This window comes from Diabrotica virgifera, chromosome 3 (assembly GCF_917563875.1).
Source record: "Diabrotica virgifera virgifera chromosome 3, PGI_DIABVI_V3a".
Classification (NCBI taxonomy): Eukaryota; Metazoa; Arthropoda; class Insecta; order Coleoptera; family Chrysomelidae; genus Diabrotica; species Diabrotica virgifera.
The window spans coordinates 167,659,540-167,680,870 of NC_065445.1; the positions used below are offsets into that span (position 1 = coordinate 167,659,540).

At 32.0% G+C, this 21,331-nt stretch overlaps 1 protein-coding gene across 2 annotated transcripts in view; it reads right to left on the reverse strand.

Moving 5' to 3' along the window:
- Positions 1 to 3,002: 3,002 nt before the first annotated feature.
- The window catches only part of LOC126881382 (short stature homeobox protein 2-like), a 98,149-nt gene continuing 79,820 nt past the window's right edge, over positions 3,003 to 21,331 (reverse strand). Inside the window, exons 1-2 of one of the 2 annotated variants that reach the window (XM_050645622.1) lie at positions 9,991 to 10,102; positions 3,003 to 3,371 (exon numbers count right to left, since the gene is read on the reverse strand). In XM_050645622.1, the coding sequence (XP_050501579.1) occupies positions 3,204 to 3,371; positions 9,991 to 10,014 (192 nt within the window). In that variant the 5' untranslated portion in view covers positions 10,015 to 10,102 and the 3' untranslated portion in view covers positions 3,003 to 3,203. Of the gene's footprint in view, positions 3,372 to 9,990; positions 10,103 to 21,331 lie in introns of those variants that run through there. The other variant, XM_050645623.1, reaches the window with a different exon arrangement.

Here is a 21,331-nt window from a genome sequence, read left to right on the forward strand (position 1 = left end):
CAACATTAGAAGATGGTTCTTTCTTAACATTTGAAATCTGAGCATTATTTTCTAATTTTCTGATAACTATTGAAAGTTCCTCGATGGTATTAGTATCGGTTAAAGCAATTAGGGGAATATACTCTAAAAGAATATTCTCTCTCATATATTTAACTAGAGTTTTTTCAATAGGAGGGGTAGTCAGACGTTTTGACAAGGGCAGAATTTGAGCTTAATACAAAGCAAAAAATTCATTCCTCTTTTGTTTCCTAGTTTTGATCTGACTCCATAATTCCTCGTCATATTCATGCGGTATAAATGTAGTTTTTAATAAAACAGTAAGGTCGAGCCAATTCGTGATGGTATGACGAACGCTTCTAAACCATGTAGCAGCACTGCCAGAAAATAATTCTACAGCTGAACGAAAAAGTAGTTCCTGTGAAACATTCCTAGATTCTGAGATGTCTTTAACTTTTTCAAGGAAAGAGAATACACTTTTTGGATCACCATTGAATTTGATGTTTCAATCAGTAAGATTGATCGGATGAGAAACCTGTACAACTGGAGTTGGGATAACGACATTGTTCTGATTAATCGAAGTACCTAAGGTAGTGGATGGTTGACTAGAGACAATCTTATCATCAAGTTGACCTTCATATAATAAGCAATTTGCAGTAGCTTCATTTTTGTATTCTACTTCATCGGCTGAAACACTAGGAAGACGAGCAATTTTATAAGCGAGATGGGTCAACCTAGCCTTAGCTCTACGGTAGACAGAATCATTATCATCACCTTTAAATTCATCAAGGTTGGTAATATCAGCTAAAGTGTTATCAATGCTTGTCTTTTCATCGTCAAAGTGAAGAATATTGGTTTCAATGTCTATTGGAGAATTCTTTAACAGAAGTTTACGAAGAATAGTCTTTTTATCACTAACACTCCTTGCAGTTTTAACTCCCCGTATAAAAAGTTCATAATCTAACTCATCAACCTTTAAATATGGTACAATAGAGGACTCCATATTATCGTTAAAAGAATTAACAATATCTCGATAGAAAAGAAAAAAAAATTCTTAACCAAATCAATATATTTAAGTCGTCGAAAAAACGATAGTGTGCAATTCAGCAAACAAAAAAACTAAGTCACAATCGGGGAAATAAATTTGTAGTAACTTGACTCAAAGACACAAGATAAATATTTTCGTGATCTCCTTGGTATGTTTGAAATTTTCTTTCTAAACCGGAAATTCACACAAAAAGAACTTTCAGAACTTTCCGACAGACAAAAGATTTGAGTCAACTACAAACACACGACGCCTTCGGTATTACCTGCCAAAAATAAAATATTTAATATGCGACCAGACACGACACTGTTGTCCAGAGAAAAAAAAACATACACTAAAAAGGCAAAATCACTCAATCATTAGGACACAATCCACAGTTTACCCTTGGAGGTATTCTGTTGACAGATTCAAACAAACACTAACAATCGGAAAAACTGGAATTATTTATTCCTATCATTCAGTTTACATAAAAAATGCAACCAACATTTTTATCATTAACAAGATATCTATTTTTTCTAAATTTGAATAGATTGTTCTTTGTTGCTGTTCCTGGTACTTACTAAGGTGTTATGTTATCGAAAAAAAAAAATAAAAAGTGAAAGAAAAAAAATTTAGTTTGTTCGTTATCTCTATGTATACCTGTTCTTATAATTAAAAAAAAACACTATCACAAACCTCTACAGAATAAGCCCCACGTTCGAGCGTCAAGTTAAGTGCAGCAACACTGGAGTGTGGATTCATAGATTGGTGATGAAATTGATTTCACTCAAATAAAATGATAAAAAAAATGAGAAACACACTGCAGGAAGCTAACACATATAAATACCACAGTAGCTCTAGTCTCAGAGATTATAGGGATGGATTCTTATGGATGTTATTGGAGATGTGATGCTGTTTATCAGATCAAACTATGAAAATCAAATAAAAAATATATATATTGCAACGATCGGTGTCAGGTCTTATTTTCCAATCATCAGCGAGCGCCACCATATCTTTCAGCTAACTAGAAGAAACATGGAAACCACACAAAACAAAAGACTTTCGTACAGGCCTCAAAACGAAACGGTCTTAAATTGAATTGGTCTCAAATTAACGGCGTATCAAAACGACAGCGTCCTAAGAAAATACGCTACCTCGCAAAATCTGGCCAAAAAGTCAGTACTTTTTGTGACTTTTCACATTCCAAAACCTGTAACAACTTATACCGTAAGACAAACGTTTTTTTTATGGACAGCCATTATTAAACCGAAAAGAAAGGAAATATTTAATGAAAACTTACCAAAATTATTGTGTGAAACCAGATTGTATGCAAAAGTAAATTTTAAAATCATTTATTAGACAGTGACAGTTAGTCGGTGGATGATCAGAAAGATGACTTTCGTTATGGAATTTGTTGCGTTTGAAAATTGAATTTAAAAAGTTTTCTCGTGGTGACCACTTATTATTATGATTACGTCATGCATGTAATCGGTGTGAATTAAAAGAGGAATAAATATTCTTAAATTAAAGGTATACTTATTTCGGATCGTTACAACTTTTTCTATTTGGAATGATCCAAAAAACCTAAAAAAACTTTGTTCCATGCAAAAAAATAATTTTAGGAAAAAAACAAAAACAAAACGTTTAAAAAATTTTTGACCCAATTTTTAGTTCTGGCAACATGAATTTTTGTTAAAAGGCTCCTTTTTGAGTAAGATTGTGCAAAAATCGGAATCGGAATATTTTTCCTAGCGGATGGGCAGTGGCTTTCTGGATTATAAGAACAGTTTTATCATTTTTAATAGAAATCATTGTTTTTGTTCTTATTTGCCAACTTCGTCACCAACCACCACCACCGCCGTTGCCATCGCTATCGCCACCGGCACGATGAGTCGCCTTTTTGGGAACAAAAGTAGTCTATATGTTTGATACCGCTTACATGAATTTTGTTATATGATTATTTTTAGTAAAAAAACTACAGTTCTCTATAACAAAAAATCTTTATTAGTAAATTTTTTTTTATTTATTATAGGTAGGTACCTACTGTAATACTTAGAGTATTATCCATAATAGCAAAGAAATAGAAATAAACACTCTAATTGCCAAACATTTTACAGTATACAATAAAGATAGATAAAATATACAAATTTATGGAGTCCACATCTAAAATTAGCTATTTTAATTAGCGGCGGCCACCGCCACCTCCACCACCACAGCCGCCACCGCCACCGCCACCGCCACTGCCACCTCCACCGCCACCACCACAGCCACCGCCACCGCCACCCCCAGGAACGGGCGCAGGTGCTGCGGATATAGTTTGGATTATCAAAAGGACGACGCAGAGGAATGCCTAGAACAAAAGTAAATGTTTAACTCCCACTTTATGGAGTAACTTCACAACCTATATTATATTGTTCTATATAGGCCTGGAACCGGCGTACCAAAAAAGTTGATTAATAGCAAGCTGAAAATTTGTTAACGGTCACACAAACTTTGATGATGATAAACAGCAGTCTGATTTTCGCATGAGAGTTTAATGAAAGGGTAACAAATCAACTAGAAGTTCTGTCCTACAAAATACATGAGACGATCTCGTAGTCTCCCGTTTTTCTAAACCTGTAAAACTTCCCCTGTTCCAGTGTTCCCGTACATCAAAGTTTGTCGACTAGATTAAGGTACTACCTAATAAATTTTCAGCTTGTTATTAATCAACTTTTTTTGGCACTCGGGATCCAGGCCTAATACGTATATAATCTATTATGTACTCTGAGTCCACAGTGTAGAATCTTGTCAGACAGGCTTCTCTAAATGCATCTTTGCTTGGTACTACAATTGTGTAATTAATTGCAACTAAACGAGCTTTGGTGCTGTGCTAGTAATAGTTATTTATGTACCAAGTCAGTAAAGTTACTCTTTATCGAACGAGTCCGATATTATGAGCAGAGAGAGCGTAAGCGAGTGAGGCGAATAACAGACGAGTTCGATAAAGAGTTTATACTGACGTGGTGCATACAAAATTTTATCGCCAACAATTTGATATTGGTTTTAACACTTACTTACAATTTACAATTTAAGAATTTTTAAAATTTTAGACGTCATAATAATTTCGTGACAGTGATGACAGATAACTTTTGCAAGATGAGCGCTTTTGATTTTTAAACGATAGTTATCAATATTGAATAATTTCTAAATAGGTGAAATTTTAATTTATTTTATATGAATATAATTACAAAATACTACAGAATTTTACTTTTCGAAATAAATTTAATTGATAATATCGCAAATTGTGTACAATATTTTTAATAATTAAAGTAAATAAATTTTAAGTTCACTCAAATACTCGATATTCGATTACTGCCATCGACCACTTACATTCAATCTCGGTTGATTTGATAAATCGCGGCAGGTAAAGTAAAATTATTCTTTCAGTACAATAAATTGTTACTTTACTGCCGCAAATGAGGGCAAATGAGTACAATAATGAATGACTTTAGTGACGGTTGGCGATAAAAGTAATTTATTATAATACAAGAAACGAAGCATTTAAAAAACTAGTGTTGAATGCTAACGAACAATAAACTAGATGGAGATGGACATAATACATCAATGAGTTTTTCAGAGAGGATAGAACAGAACAGATTGAAGTAGAAGATGGTGCGATTTTAAAAATATTAAGAGAATATTAAATGGTACTAAAAAATCAGTAAAAATGGCAAAGCGGGGTAGGTCTGGACCAAATCCCAGTAGAAAGCTTAAAATCCATAAATAATAATAAATCCTTATAGAAGACTTGTATAACACAACATACAAAATATGATATAAGTATACAAAACGATGGTTACTATTCACTTTTTACGCTATCCCTAAAAATACAGACGCTACAGACTGTAGTGAATACAGAAAAATAATATCATTTACAAATCACGTTCTCAAATTATTCTTGAAAACAATACATGGTAGTAAAAATAAAAAACTGAAAGAAGGAATACATGATAGTCAGTGTGGGTTCAGAAAGATATGAAAAGATAAGATATAAAAAATTAGTCCAAATTCTAAAGACAAAAAACATAAAAAAGGACTTAAGAATAATCACAAAATTTTACTGCAACAGATCGTAGATAAGAAATTGAAATCGGGAGGGAAGTTAGGCAAGGAGATATATTGAATGTGAATCCATATTATAAGTGAATACATCCAATATATTGAATCCATTTTTAAAGAATCGGTACTATCTGAAGGTGAAGAAATCCCGAAAAACTATTAAAAACATAAGATATGCAGCTGGCACCGTGATTATGTCAATATCTGCTACTACTGCAACTTCAACTACTACTGCTCCATATTCCAACTAGAATATGGACTAAAATGGATAAAAAGGACCTAATAAATGATAATAGCAAAGAACACAAATATACAAATAAACAGATATTGGTTAGGAGATGTATCAATAGAAAGGGTTAAAAAGTACAAATATCTGGAAACCTGGATTTCAGAAAATAACGATCAAACAACAGAAGTAAGGGCCAGGATAGAGATAGCAACAACTGCTTATGAAAATTTCTCTTAGAATAAAATAAAAATATGCCTAATTGTCACTAAAAATTGTACAATTTTATGGACAAAGCTCACAAACACTCGGAAAATGACAATAATAATTACAATACGCGATTATAATAATTACAAGTATTTATAAAAACGTTTGATTACAGGAGATTAATAGTTCTGAGATATTACGTATTTTCGATACTACAATATGGATTTAAAAGCTGAACACTCACGCAAAAACACATATGAAAGCTAGTCATTTGAAATGTAGTGTTACAGAAGGATGCTTAAAATATCATGAACTAGTCCATTCTTTCACGGTTTTTGCTCTAAATTTTGAAGAACCGCTTGGATTGACATGAAATTTGGCATACGTATAGCTTACATGTCAAAGAAAAAAAGTGATATTGTGCCGATGTGTACTTTTGCCCTGGGGGTGACTTTCACCCCCTCTTGGGGGTGAAAAAATATATGTCCAAAATAAGTCCGGAAATGGGTAAACTGACTAATTTTAAGTAACTTTTGTTCTATAGAGCTTTTTCGCCAAGTCAACACTTTTCGAGTTATTTGCGAGTGAATATGTTCATTTTTCAACAAAATAACCACATTTTTGGACGGTTTTTCGCAAATAACTCAAAAAGTAAGTATTTTGTCGAAAAAAACGTCCTTAGCAAAAATATAGCCTGTAAAAAAGTAAAAAAAAATGTTGTACGCGTTAGGTCTCTGGATCTCGTAGAACCAGAGTTATAGCCAATGAAAAATAGATTCATATTCACCAAATTTCAAATAGAATATTTTGACGTGAAATATTTAAAAAATTAAGCACTTTTTGGGGAAAACATGTTATAACTTTTTTAAAGTGTTTAAAAAAACTTTATTTGTGTTTTTACAAAAAGTTTCTAGCATTAAATTTAAGCAAGTTACGCTCGAAATAAAGTTGGTCCCTTTTGTTTTTGCAAAAAAAAATCGGGAAGACCACCCCCTAATTAGCAACTTAAATGAAATTAATCATTACCGCTTCACAAATTATTTTAGTTATGTTGTGTTTATATGATCTGTAAGTTTCATCGATTCAAAGTGCTTATTTTTGAAAAAATTTGGTTTCAAAATAAACTTTTTAAAAATTTAAATTTTGAAAAATATGCTTTTTTTCAAAATAACTTAAAAATTGTTAGAGACACCAAAAATCTCGAAAAACAATAAAAGTCAGAATTGCTTTTCTGAATATCATGTTTTTTTTTTTTGTTTTTATGTTAGACAAAAATTGATTAAGATTTGGTGTTTCTAAATTTGCATACATTTATGATCAGTGACTCGTTCAACCCCTTTTAACTACAGCCCTTTCAATAATAAGGGCTTTGAACCGATGAAACTTACAGATCATATAAACAATATATACACGAGTCAAGAAACTTGTGAAGTCGTAAAGATTAAGTTCATTTAAGATACTAATTAGGGGGTGATTTTCTCGATTTTTTTAACAAAACCAAAAGGGACTAACTTTATTTTGAGCGTAACTTGTTTAATTTTGATGCTAGAAATTTTTTTTATAAAACAAAAATTAAGATTTTTTTAAACACTTTAAATAAATTGTAATGAGTTTTCCCCGAAATGTGCTTCATTTTTGGTTATTTCACGTTAAAATATTCCATTTGGAATTTGACGAATATGAACCTATTTTTCATTAGCTATAACTCTGCTTTTACTATGTGTAGAGACGTGATATATACACCATTTTTTTTTATTTTTTACAGGCTACATTTTTCCTAAGAATCTTTTTTCGACAAAATACTTACTATTTGAGTTATTTGCGAAAAACCGTCTAAAAGCGTGGTTATTTTGTTGAAAAAATGAACATATTCATTGCCAAATAACTCGAAAAGTATTGACTTAGTGAAAAAACTCTATAGAACAAAATTTACTTAAAATTAGCCAGTTTATCCATTTCCTGACTTTCTTTGGACGAATATTTTTTCACCCCCGAGAGGGGGTGAAAACCACCCCCAGGGCAAAAGCACATATCGGGACAATATCACTTTTTTGCTTTGACTTGTTAGCTATGTATATGCCAAATTTCATGTCAATCCAGGCGGTTCTTTAAAATTTAGAGGTTTTGCAATATTTTACCGTTAAAGAACGGACTAAACATCGAAGAAAACGTAGAAAAGTGTTGCGAGAAATGGGCAACGACTACGAAATAATAAACACAAAGAAAATGAGTTACCATGGACACGAAATGAGGGCACAGTCATATGAAATCCTGAAATTGATAATACAGGGAAAGATAATATGAGGACGGGTATGGGAAGAAGGAAAATGTCATGCTTGAAAAATTTAACGGACTTGCAGGTAAATAGAACTCTTCAGAGCAGACGCAGATAGAGTTAATATAGTGTTTATCATATCCAACCTCAGATTCGGAGACAGCACTTAAATAAGAAGACTAAAAAGATAAAGCAAATAAAATAGAATGAACTAGCATCGAATAAATGTTGGTATTTTTATATTTGTCAAAAATTTTACAAAAAATATCACAACTATTGCAGACACAGTCCTCATTTTTAAAAAATCTTCAGAATAACAAATTATAGACACTAACACGAATTTTAGTTAGGTACTGTAGTAATTATTCGTTGAATAGTAATTTAGCGATAAACTTGAAAATAAATATTATCTGGTAAATAAGCAAATTTTTTTTATATACATACATTTGTGAGATATACCAATAAAAAGTATTCAAAATACAAATATCTGAAAACCTGGATTTCAAAAAATAACTATCAAACAACAGAAATAAAGGCCAGGATAGAAACAGTAAGAAATGTGTTTGAAAAATGTTTATAATGATCTTACATTAGACCTGAGATGAAGATCTCTGATATAATATGACGTATTTTCTACACTACAATATGGACTTCAAAGCTGGCCATTAAAGTAAGAACACATAAATTAGCTTCATTAATTTAAATCGTAGTGTTACCGAAGGAGGCTTAGAATGGGATGGATACAGACGAAAACGAAGACGGGCGTATTACGAGAAATACCAAACATAATAAAAATAAGAAATGTACATTATCTGGAACACATAATGAGGGGACAGCGATATCAAATGCTAAACTTGAAAATGCAGAGAAAAATAAGACCAAGAATGAGTATGAGAACCGTATGTCACGGTTGAAAAATTTAAAGGGCTGGCTTAAGTGCAGTTTAATAGAACTCTTCAGAGCAGTGGTAGATAGAGTGAAGATATTTTTGCTAATATTCAACCTCCGCTCCGGTTGGGAGACGGCTTTAACGACGAAGACTACATGGATAAATTTAATGAAAAAAAAAAAATATAGCATCGAATAAATGTTATTGTTAAGACCATGGGTACATAATTCGCAAATATTTTACGGCTATCCCTACCTTTTCTGTCTTTACATGACAAATTACGTGTAGTAAAATTCACACTGATATGGATATGTAAATATTACTTGAATGCCATTCTACTTCACAATGTCATAACTAACTTAAAGATATGGCTTTTGAATGTTCTTGGGTAACTGTTATTTTTGGTATAATTGCAAATTATTAATTCAGTTAATAAATGTGATAATTTTTTCACTAACTATGTATTTAGTGATTGTAATAATTTATATGTACCTACAACAAAAACTAATACTCGATCGAGAAAAGAGGAAAAGTGTTAAAGTAATTTTTTAATAATATATTGTTACTATGGAACGCTTACAATTTTGAACATCTTTAACAACAAAATACTTGGACCACAGAATATATCTTGATGTATTCTCTGCTTCTACCTTCCATAAATAATACACAATAAATAACTTTTTTAAAGTTCACGTCTTAAATCAATTATTTATTAAATACACTATATATCAATATTATCTAATCAACAACTCAAAATATTCCCAATTCATGCCAAAAAATTGACACTGATTGTCAGTGTCTGACTGACAATATGCTGACAATATTCTATTCGACTGAGTGCGTTGTATGACAAAGATAGATTTGGAAATTATTACCACGGACATTGTGTTCATTTTTTTCGAATCCTGAAAAAACCAATAAACATTTTTGAAAAATCTAAACCCAGAATGAAAGACTAAATTATTACCGAGGGCAGAAAGTCCCTTAGATTAAATAAAAAGCTTATTTTGAATAAGATATTTGAAATTAAAAATAACACTAAATTTTCTCTTAGATTTTCACCCCTGTAACTTATTAAAATAAACATTATAGAAGTTCTCAGGGACTTTCGGCCCTCGCTAATAACGTAATCTTTCATTCCGCGTTTAAATTTTTCAAAAATTCTTATTAATTTTCTCAGGATTCGAAAAAAATGAATCCCCATTTGAATAGCATTACAGCCGGAAATACGTACCCATCCTCTTAAGCAAAAATTAAACGAACAAACTCACCACTATTGCAGACACAACCCTCATCTTGAAACAGTCTTCAAAATAAACAAAATAGATACACTCAGGCAAATAGGCAAATTATTCTTATTATATACCATTATAATATCTCTACATATTATGATTTTTATGACGTAGAAAATGTTGACATCTTTTTGGGTCAAGCCGGGATTTTACGCCCCGAAATGATGAAATGATGATTTTTTTGCTGTAAATATCTTTTTCGTGTTTATATTATTGTTTTTTATATTTTATTTGGGAAATAGCCCACAGTTTAAGTTTGAGATATGTTTATTTTGACCTTGACTTCCTCTTGGGAAAACGCTATCAACATACAAAACATTAATAAGAAAAGAAATTTTGTTTTTTTTTGCTCGGTGAAAAAAATTCTTCTAATAATTTAATTATATCTGACTCATTCATATTAAAAATTAATATACATTTTAAATGCCATATCGAGCATATGTCATTTATATTTTAAAATAAAAAACATACAAAATCAGAGTTTAATGTTAAGAGGCTACAGTAGCAATCAACAGGTGGCAACAAACGCGGTCCAAGTTTCGACTGTAATTTTGAATATTTTGTCGATATATTTGGCACATATATTCGTAATATAATAAAGAATGACGGTATAGAGCCCAATTTGCGAAATAGACTAGTATGTGGAAATTACTCTGTAATTAAATACAATATTAAAAAAACGAGCCAGTACCGCCATTAAAACGAACAAAAATATACACTTTCTTCAAACAAACTTTTTTATCCCATGCCTAGATTTTGTGTCATTTTGGACCTACTAAAATTTTTTATTTCTAACAAGAAATCGACCATATAACTAACAACTAATTAGGCAACATAGAGAAATGGTCACTGTCATTTTGACAAACTTGCGTCAGATTTTCCATAGACTTAAATAATGATAGACGGATTGTCATTCAGAGCGAAGTGACGACACCATCTTTTTTCTTTGGATCAATGCTGTTTCACTCTTACGCATAGTAAAGCTGCGACAGGAGTCCTCCCCTTCCGTGCCTACACTCACACTGAATGTCATCATAGATTATCGATACAATATGCTAGAAAGAGATACTGCAAACCAGTCGACGAGATCTTTAAGATCAAACCATTCAGGAATCGCGGAGTGTAGGCTCACTCTATGTTAATATATACCTCTATGAGATTTTCTCTTATCTGTTCTGTTATCTTTGTTATTGTTGTTTGATAGGAAAGTATAGTGTTTATTTATCCGCTCCGAGCTTCGCTGGTATCGCCACCTACCTACAGGATTACTAGTATAACTTTTACCAGACATTTTCTGGAAAGAAAAAAGTGTTGCCTATACTCTGTGAGTTTCCCTGGTATGGCTGCTATCGCCATCTAACGGTTAACTAGTGTTCCTATTTCGGTCGGAATTTTAAAGAGGACGGTAGAAAAGCAAATAATAGTTGTTTCAAACTTATTATTTATTCCTTATCGTGTAATATTTACAACGTAAAGAAGTAATTGGATTGTTATCGATAATTAATAGCAGTAAGTACAGAATTTATTATTCATTATGATTATTTTTAAGATTTTGCTTATCGTTTTGACGTTTATGTTGACAACTTATATTAGAAAAAATTTATTCTGCAAAAAAGTATAATAATTTAATATAATTATAGTATAATACTTCTTAAATATTAACTTATGAATGATAGTTAACGGCATCCTACGTTTGCTGTGATTGGTCGTTATCTTCACGCATTCAAATTTTGTTTCAGGATTGAATTGTAAAATTGAAACCGTCAAAATTCAAGAGTGTGCTAACTGATCCCTTAGCTCAAATTTTTCTACCGTTTTAAAATTAAAATTGTGTTTACTTACTTTTTTCTAATTGCATCAATCCATTTTTGTCGTTGAATCACCTTTATGCTTAGCGACAGGAAAGTTGTAGAATACACAGTTACTATTGTAACCAGTATTTCGACACTCTTTAATACAACAACTTTCGTGAGACATTTAAAAGCTATAATATGCAACTCTTAATGCAGAACGTCAAAAAGCAAATTTCCAGTAAAGGTTTACAAACTTGTCACTACTGGCGCTCGCGAATTTTTAATTATCCCCTCTACCTACGAGCTCACAGCGTATACGCTCTGAGCTACGCTGGTGTCGCTCCTAGCGGTTACTAATTCAACTTTCACCGGTAATTTTTAAATTTATTATTTAATTGTTATCGCTTAATATTTACAACGCAAAAAATTAATGAAATTGTAATCGATTTTTTTAAGATTTTGCTAATCATTTTGACGTTCTATTGATAAAATATGAATTTCTTACTTCGGATACTTTCACAATTATCGTGTAGTTGGCGCTAAGATTGATATATTGATTTATAATTACATATTACGGAACATTAAAAAAACTTAAATTCAGTATTTAAAACGTAAGTATATTTAAGTTAAAAATATATACCACAGCTTTGACCAACTAATATTTTTTATAATTAATGTTTTTAATTTTAATTTTAAATTAATCACTTTGACATTTATGTCAAATTTCCGGTAAAGGTTTACAGACTTGTCACTACTGGCGCTCGCGAATTTGTAAATATCCCCTCTACGTACGAGCTCACAGCGTATAGTTAATTTATTATATTTTTGTGTAATAGAACTAAGTTGTTAGCCTAGTTGAAAAAATAGATTATTGTTAATTGTGAGTTTTAGTTATATAGTTATGTTATAAGTATATTTTACGTAAAAATATTTCGAATTCTAATGCGAGTATATAAAGTTAAAGTGCCTTTGGCGCTCTATGAACTAAATAAAATAAGACGGCTCTTGTTTCGCTTCACAAAGAAATGATTATTTATTATTATTAGGTATTTCGTGCAAATACCTATGTTAACATAAAATTTTACCCATTTGGTTTATTTTTATAAATATTTATTTACTTATAACAAAATTGTTTTCTATTACTTCCATTTAGTGCGCCTATAAGTTAATATCACATTCAAGTTATGTCAAACAATTCCGAAGCACTGTTGCCAAAGTTTCGCAGACCTTACGAAAAAAGGTATGATACTATCACCCGACGTTAAATTGATGACGCGCTACTGTATACCCTTAAGGGAACGGTGCAAAATGCAAAATTTGGACGCCTGTCAAAATTTTCAATGTGTTTTAAATATATTTATTTTTTTCGAATCCTGAGAAAACTAATGCGTATTATTGAAAAATTTAAAGGCAGAATGAAAGATTACTTTATTACCGAGGGCTGAAAATCCCTTAGAATAAATGAAAATTTTTTTTGAATCAAATATTTGCAATTAAAAATCACACTAAATTTTCTGGTTTATTTTCACCCTTGAACTTTTAAAAATAAACATTATAGTTTTCAGAGGTTTTCGGCCCTTAGTAGTAATGTAATCTTTCATTATGCGTTTAAATTTTTCAAAAATATTTATTAGTTCTCTCAGGATTCGAAAAAATTAATACATTTAAAACCCATTGAACATTTTGACAGGCGACATTTTGCGCCCATGCCCATGTTTGGCAGTAAACTGAATGTAAGACCAAATATTTACCATACCGGGATAGTATCATGAGGATTTTTCCTGGTTTTATTCTCGTGATTTACTATGAAATCACGAGAATTTTACTGTTAGGCCTGGATCCCGCGTACCAAAAAAAAGTTGATTAACAGAAAGCTGAAAATTTGTTAGTAGCTTAAGGATGTCTAAGTCGGACAAACTTTAATGGACGGGAAAACTGGAACAGGGAAAGTTTTAATTGTAGAACAGGTTAAAAATTTGAAACGTCAGACTACGAAAACGTTCCATGTATTTTGTCGGACAGAACTTCCAACTGATTTATTACCCTTTTATTCAACTCTCATTGACGCTTCGACAAGTTGATTGGGCAGACACCCTTACCGCGGTACATTTGAGCAGATATCAGAAAAATTAGAGAAAATGGATGAAAGAAATGTAAGAGTGGAAAGTAAAATAGATAAAATGCAAGTAGACCTGGATAAATTAAATAAAAAAACGAGCAGTTGAAAGCATATAACAAAGCAATGAGAACTAAAATCACGGAACAAAAAGTTAGAATCGAAATACTGGAAAGACAAGCTAGAACAAAAAAACATAGTTCGCAGAAAACCAAACATAAAGCGAACAAGAGATGATAAATAAGATAAAGTTGATAATGGAAAAAATCGGCGTACAAACAAACCTAGATGAAGGACTGGTAGAGATGAGAAGAATAGGCAGACAAGGTGATCCCCAAAATGTACCCAGACCCATCATATTAGAAATGAAAAAGGAAGCTACGAGAATCGAAATTCTGAAAGCTGCTAAAAACCTAAGAGGAACTAAAATCTATATATCAATAAGGACTTCTCGAAAAAAATACTACAAGAAAGGAAGCATCTTCTCCATCACATGAAAATGGTACGCCAGGAAGGACACACAGCCGCATTCTCTCTCTCTCTTCAATCCTGACCACCCGGAGGGAGTGTAGTGGTCGACGTGATGTCGTGTATTGTCCGTCTCCAAAGATCTCTGTCTCTGGTCATTTCTTTTAACTCATGCATAGGTCTTTTGCATATTCCTGTAATCTGATAGATCCATCTTGTTGGGGATCTTCCTCGTGATCTTCGGCCTTCCACATTTCCTTGTATGTATAATGGCCGCATTAAAATACAACAAATTATGGATAAATGGTGAACTGTTCTCACTGGAGCAAATAGAAGGCATGGATGTAAATTACTGGAAGAAACCTGAAGAGAAGAAGGGTAACGCTAGCACAATAAACGACAGATCTCTCCTATCTGATAATATAGGTCCACGCGGAAAATTGATAAAAATGGCGTCAAAAAACTAACAGAAAATATAACAAAAGACGGCGACAATATAACGAAGTTGGCAATGAATACGGACATGAAAATATTTTGTAAGAGAATACGCAAAAACAAAACAAAACAAAACAAAAATAAAATAAAAAACAATAACAGAAAAATAAGAATAGGAACGTGTAATATCAAAACACTTCTAAGACCAGGCAAAATGGAAGAGTTGGCAAAAGAAAGATACCGGCAAATATTGGAAAAAAGGAATGGGAAACACACTATATCGAATTGTTCAAAAAGAAAGACGATGCTGAAAATGCAGAAAATGAAGAACAAACAGAAAATAAGAATGAAGAACAATCAGAGCTACCCTCATACAACGAAGTATTGGCAACCATAAACAGATTAAAGACAAGGAAAGCAGCAGGACCAGACGACATTTTAACTGAGTTCTTCAAGAAAGGGAGAGAGTAACTAGCACACAGAATCCACAAGCTGATAGAACGAATATGGGAAGAAGAACGCATGCCAAACGACTGGAATTGCGGTCTGATAATACCCATCCATAAAAAAGACGACCAGACGAAATGCACTAACTACAGGGAAATCACGCTATTAAATACAATGTACAAAATATTAACTAATTTGTTCAGACAAAGAATAGAAAAAGAAACGAGAACCAAAATAGGTGAATACCAACATTGATTCAGAGAAGGTAAGTCAACAAAAGACGCAATTCACATTACACATTGTAACGCAAATCGTCGAAAAAAGTTACGAGCACGGAATAGATCTACATACACTGTTTATTGACTACAATCAAGCCTTTGACAGTGTAATAAGGGAGGAGCTAATTAATGATATGATTCAACTAGGCATTCAAGAAAAACTAGTAAGTCTCACGAAAATGACGATGAAGGAATCCAAGGCACGAATCTTAACAAGGGAAGGCCCGTCAGATGAAGTACCAATGGAGGTAAGTGTCAGACAGGGAGACTCCCTGGCAACAACATTATTTAATATTGCCATAGAGGGGGCAATAAGAGCAGCCAAAATTATGCGGATATACAATTATGCAATAGCGTATGCGGACGATATTGCACTGGTTACTAGAGATTTAAAAACCATGCAGAATATAATATTAGTACTAGATAAAGAAGCAAAGAAGAAAGGGCTAGTAATAAACCAAAGCAAAACGAAATACCTCAAGTGCTCAAGAGAGAATACGAATATCGAGGAATAAATCAAGCTTGGTGCATATACATTTGAAAGAGTACACCGTTTCAAATACTTGAGAGTGATGGTGAATAACAGAAACGATAGAACGGATGAAATAAATGAACGCATCCTACTGGGTAATAAAACCTACTGGAACTACCAAAAATTCTTGAAAGAAAAACACATTAGTAGGACAACCAAATTAAAAATTTACAAGACTGCAATCAGGCCAGTGATCACCTATGGTGCAGAGACGATGTGCCTAACACAAAAAGATGAAATGAGGTTAAAAATCTTAGAGAGAAAGATAATTTGTCGAATAATGGGACCGGTGAGGATAAGTGGAGGCGAATTTAGAAGATTAACCAATGAAGAAATTAAAGAAGTCATCAAGGGTGAAGACATAATCAAGTTCGTGAAAGCGCAAAGGCTCAGGTGGCTGGGACACAGAGAAAGAGCTAACCCAGACTCTACGCTAAAGCGAATAACTGGCTGGAGACCAACAACAAAGAGACCAAAGGGAAGACTCAAAACAAGATGGAGAGATCAAGTCTTAGGAGACATAAAGAAGCTGAGAATCTACAATTGGAAGAAGGTTTGTATGGAACGGAAAGAATGGATGAAAATTGTAGACAGGGCCAAGTCACACACGCTGCTATAATAATAAAAAGTGAAAAGACAACAGCTGACTGATTCTCCGCAACAAATAAATCAGAGAGCCCAAAAGGGCGGTAAACACTCCGCCAGGAGTGAATAAGCCATGATGATGATTCAACTCAGGGCCCCCGTAAGCGGGCGTGCAACGCGTGCGGTGCACGTGGGCGTAACCCCAAAGGGGCGTCAAACCGAAGGTTTGGTAAATAAGAAATATTTTTTTTAAATGAAATAATCATTTTTATATACCTACAATTTTAATTATTACATGAACAGTTAGAGAAATTTCGAAAATCAAATATTGTGTTATTACTGAAAAAAATAATTATTTCCGCCCTGAAATGTTGAACTTACTACGTCAAAAATACAAAATACAAAATTACATTTTGTTCTTCCTTCCTAATTTTTATCTTTGAATTAGATTGAATTACGCTTGGCATATAATTTGACGAGTAGAAACATAAATAATTAACACCCATAAAATGCAACTTAACAGTTTTACTCCAACAAAAACACAACTTGCTAGATCAAGAAGTTTTACTCGTATAAAGTGAATCTTTTACTCGAATTTATGATAATTACCCTTAAGTAAACAAATACTCTATGAATTATGATTATGTATTTGACTTGAGTATCTTTTTCCTTCTCGTCTATGCGTTTATTAGGCACAAACATTATTTACTGTTACTGGTGAACAGGTGGTTTCCTGCAGTGAAACGTTTAAAATTTTATTTTATATTAGTTTAATAATTACGTACGACTATTATTGCAATATCCTTTGGGTTTCTTCTGCCCTGATTTTAAACTTTTGTTTTCGTGTAAAAAATATTGAACAATCTTTTTTATTTGTTGTTATTTTAAGTGGTGTGGAAGTTAAGTTAATTGTGAAAATGGTAAGTATCATAATCATTGCATAGCATAGAATAATAGTAATTTATTTTAAATAGTTATAATCGGGTTTCCACTAATAAAATCCACAATTTACAATTTATTTTGAAAAAAAAAAGAAAATACTTAAGACATTGTGTCTGCGTAATTTGGAACCATATGGGAAACTTTTTTATTATTAATTTTACGGAAAAAATTGATTCTTCATGAAATGCTTTGCACAGTCTAAAAACTAAAATGCAACCAAATATAAAATTGTGTAAATCTTATGAGTATCAGAAATATGAATTTCGATCAAGAGTACCTTATATTTCATAATATCGAAAATTATTATTATGAAAAGTTGTTTGGAATTAATTAAAAACTATGTTTTAATATGCAATTACATCCTTTTAATTGAAATTTTTTTCTCAAAATACAGATACCCAACGCCCTTTTCATTTATTACGAATAATGCCATAGCTTTTTTATTGTTATTGATTAATTAATTAATAATAATAAAAGACTTATCACATTATTTCTAATAAATGAAAAGGGCGTTGTTGAAAAGTACAATTATTAATATACAATAAAAAGTTCTTTCTAAAAAGCTTTGCATGGTCTAAATCTAAGATGCAACCATCAAATCCTATCAATTTTTTTCAATTTTATATGAGATATACCTACCTATGTAAAAAAATATGAGTTTCGATCAAAAGTAAAGTACCTTTCTAGATCACAATATATTTCAATTAGAAGGATGTAATTACATATAGAAACATTAGGTTTGTTCTAGCATCAGTTTCAAACGGTTTGAAACCATCAGCGAATAGTCGACCAGCGCGAGTAGAGGGGATAGCACTGGTGACTACATACAGTGCGGTGGAATAAGTGTTGGACCCCCCTGTTAACTTGTTTATTTTAAAAACATAAGCAAAACGCTCGGACAGGTCGATTTTTAAACGAACCATAGTATATTATAGCATCAACGTTTCGAACTTTACGCGATCCTTCTTCAGGTGACAGCCATAACTTTGATTTTTTTTTAAATGGGAAAGTACATCATGTGACACCTCATTTAAAAGCTCTTAAAATACTGAGTTCAAAAATGGATAATACTTTAATCCTGTTTGAGAGCGTAGGCGAAAAATTTCAGTCGAATTCTTTCTAAATGCAATCATTTTTTTCGAATCCTGAAAAAACCAATAAATATTTTTGAAAAATTTAAACGCAGAATGAAATCTTACAGTATTCTCGATGGTCCAAAATCCCTGAGAACTCCTATAATGTTTATTTTAATAAGTCACGGTGGTGGAAAAAAGAGAAAATTTAGTGTGAATTTTAATTTCAAATATATCATTTAAAAGAAACTTTTTGTTTATTCTAAGGGACTGTCAGCCCTCGGTAATAATCTAATCTTTCATTCTGCGTTTAAATTTTTCAAAAATACTTATTAGTTTTCTCAGAATTCGAAAAAAATAAATGCGTTTAATAATAGTTCGACCGAAATTTTGGGCCTGCGATCTCAAAAAGGATTAAAGTATTATACATTTTTGAAATCAGTATTTTAAAATCTGTTAAATGAGGTGTCACATGATGTACTTTACCATTTAAAAAAATCAAAGTTATGCCTGTCACCTGAAGAGGGATCTCGTAAAGTTCGAAACGTTGATGTTATAATATACTATGGTTGGTTTAAAAATCGACCTGTCCGAGCGTTTTGCTTATATTCTTAAAATGAACAAGTTAACAGGGGGGGCATATTCCACCGCACTGTATATTATGTTCTCTCACTGACCAACTGTTTGCTGACGGTTTCTGACTAGTTTGACTGTTTGCTAGAACAAACCTCTAGTTTTTAATGCCGAACAACTTTTCATAAAAACTTTTCAATATTGTGAAAACTAAACGTACTTTGCTCTTGACTGAAATTCATATTTTTTGACATACCTAATATAAGATTCATAAAATTTGACATTTGATGGTTGAATTCTGAGTTCTAGACAATGCAGAACTTTTTATGAAGAATAACTTTTTCTCGTAAAATTAATAATAAAACAGTTTCCCATATGGTTCCTAGTTATGTAGACACCCTGTATAAAATTTGTTTGGAAACTTTGATTTGACAAAATATTATTGTTTATTTACTTAAATGCAGCGGCGGCTCGTGGGTCAATCTTCAGGGGGGTCATTTTGGTTTGAAAACTTCAAACTGTTGATTTTTTAAAGTATTTAAAAGATCTTTTAGCATTTATATTTTAGATAAAAAATACAGACTTAGATAAAACTCAATACTATTTACCCTAGTTTTCCGAAAATTAAATTTGTCTTTTTTTAGAGTAAATCTTTTAAAAAATATAGGAAAAATGGTATGAACAGGTTATTGACTGATATATAGATAGGAATATTTATAGTATAATAAATTGTAAATTTATTAAAACGAAACTTACTTTAAATATTTTTATATTTTAAGTCAATTCTTCTATCCTTTAGTTCTGCAAAATAGTCTATGACCTTCTCATTGAAATTTGGAATGCTCTTGACAAGCGTTTTCTCGATGCTCAGCATAGACAAGGCACTAAGTCTAGGTTGTCCCATCGTATTACGCAGGAATGTTTTTACTCTTTTTAAAGTAGAAAAACATCTCTCACTTTCCACGGTTGTCATAGGGAGTGTGCACAAAATATTTAATAACTTCACTGCTTCAGAAAATGTTTCAGACAAATTCATGTTAATAAAAAGCTGAAGTATGGCTACTGCACCAGCACTATTGCGAAAATCCTCACGACAATATAAGACTTCAAGTTCCGATTTTAGTTTGGAAATATTCACTGTGGGATAATTAGCCGTCACCATTTTTAAAATATTTTGCGGAAAGTTGGTAGTGTATGCTTCAAATTTCTCTATGTAGAATAACTGTGAAATCATGAGATGATCATTGAAACTAAACCTGTGATTTATTTCAGATATAATAATATCACAAATTTCAAGTGCAGTTCGTCGCTTTGGATCCTCTGCAGTAGTTTTTCTTTTTTTTGCTGTTGATGTGCTTGGTACTTCTGATTCCAAAATAGTATTTCTAATTATTTGGATATTGTTGTTAAAAGACAGGATACAATTTTTGACAGATATAACATCAATGTCTCGCATTTGCAATTGTTTAAACAATATATCAACATGGGGCATTATTTTATGGAAAAAATTTAACCAAAATAAAAAATGCTCATCTTCCAAATGTCTTTTTAAACCAGTTGCTTGATTTATATTGTTACCATCTTGCTCCTCATCAATAATTTCCTCTAAGCAAGATTTTAAATCATCTTTATAAGTGTATACAATTTCAACACATTTTGTATTGAAAGCCCATCGAGTAGGCGCAGCTTTAGGTAGCCTTACTTTAACCACTCTATCCAGAACCATCGTACGTTTTGGAGATCGGCCGAAAAAGGACGAAAATCCGTGTAAATTTGCAAAAAATATTTTTATCGGTTTGTGTTGACTCGCCGCTTTTTGGAGGATAAGATTAAATTGATGGGCATAGCAGTGAATGAAGTGTGCATTTGGGTATATTTCTTTAATTTTTGTTTGTACTCCTCCCAGTTTACCGCTCATGACTGATGCACCATCGTAACTTTGGGCAATCAATTTTTCAGGTGCTTCATTAATTTTTAATAATTGAAGTTCTTCCAATATTACATTAGTTAAATGTTGTGCTGTAGTACCTAGGGGGTTAACAAATTTCCAAAATCTTTCATGTACAATACCAGTTAAT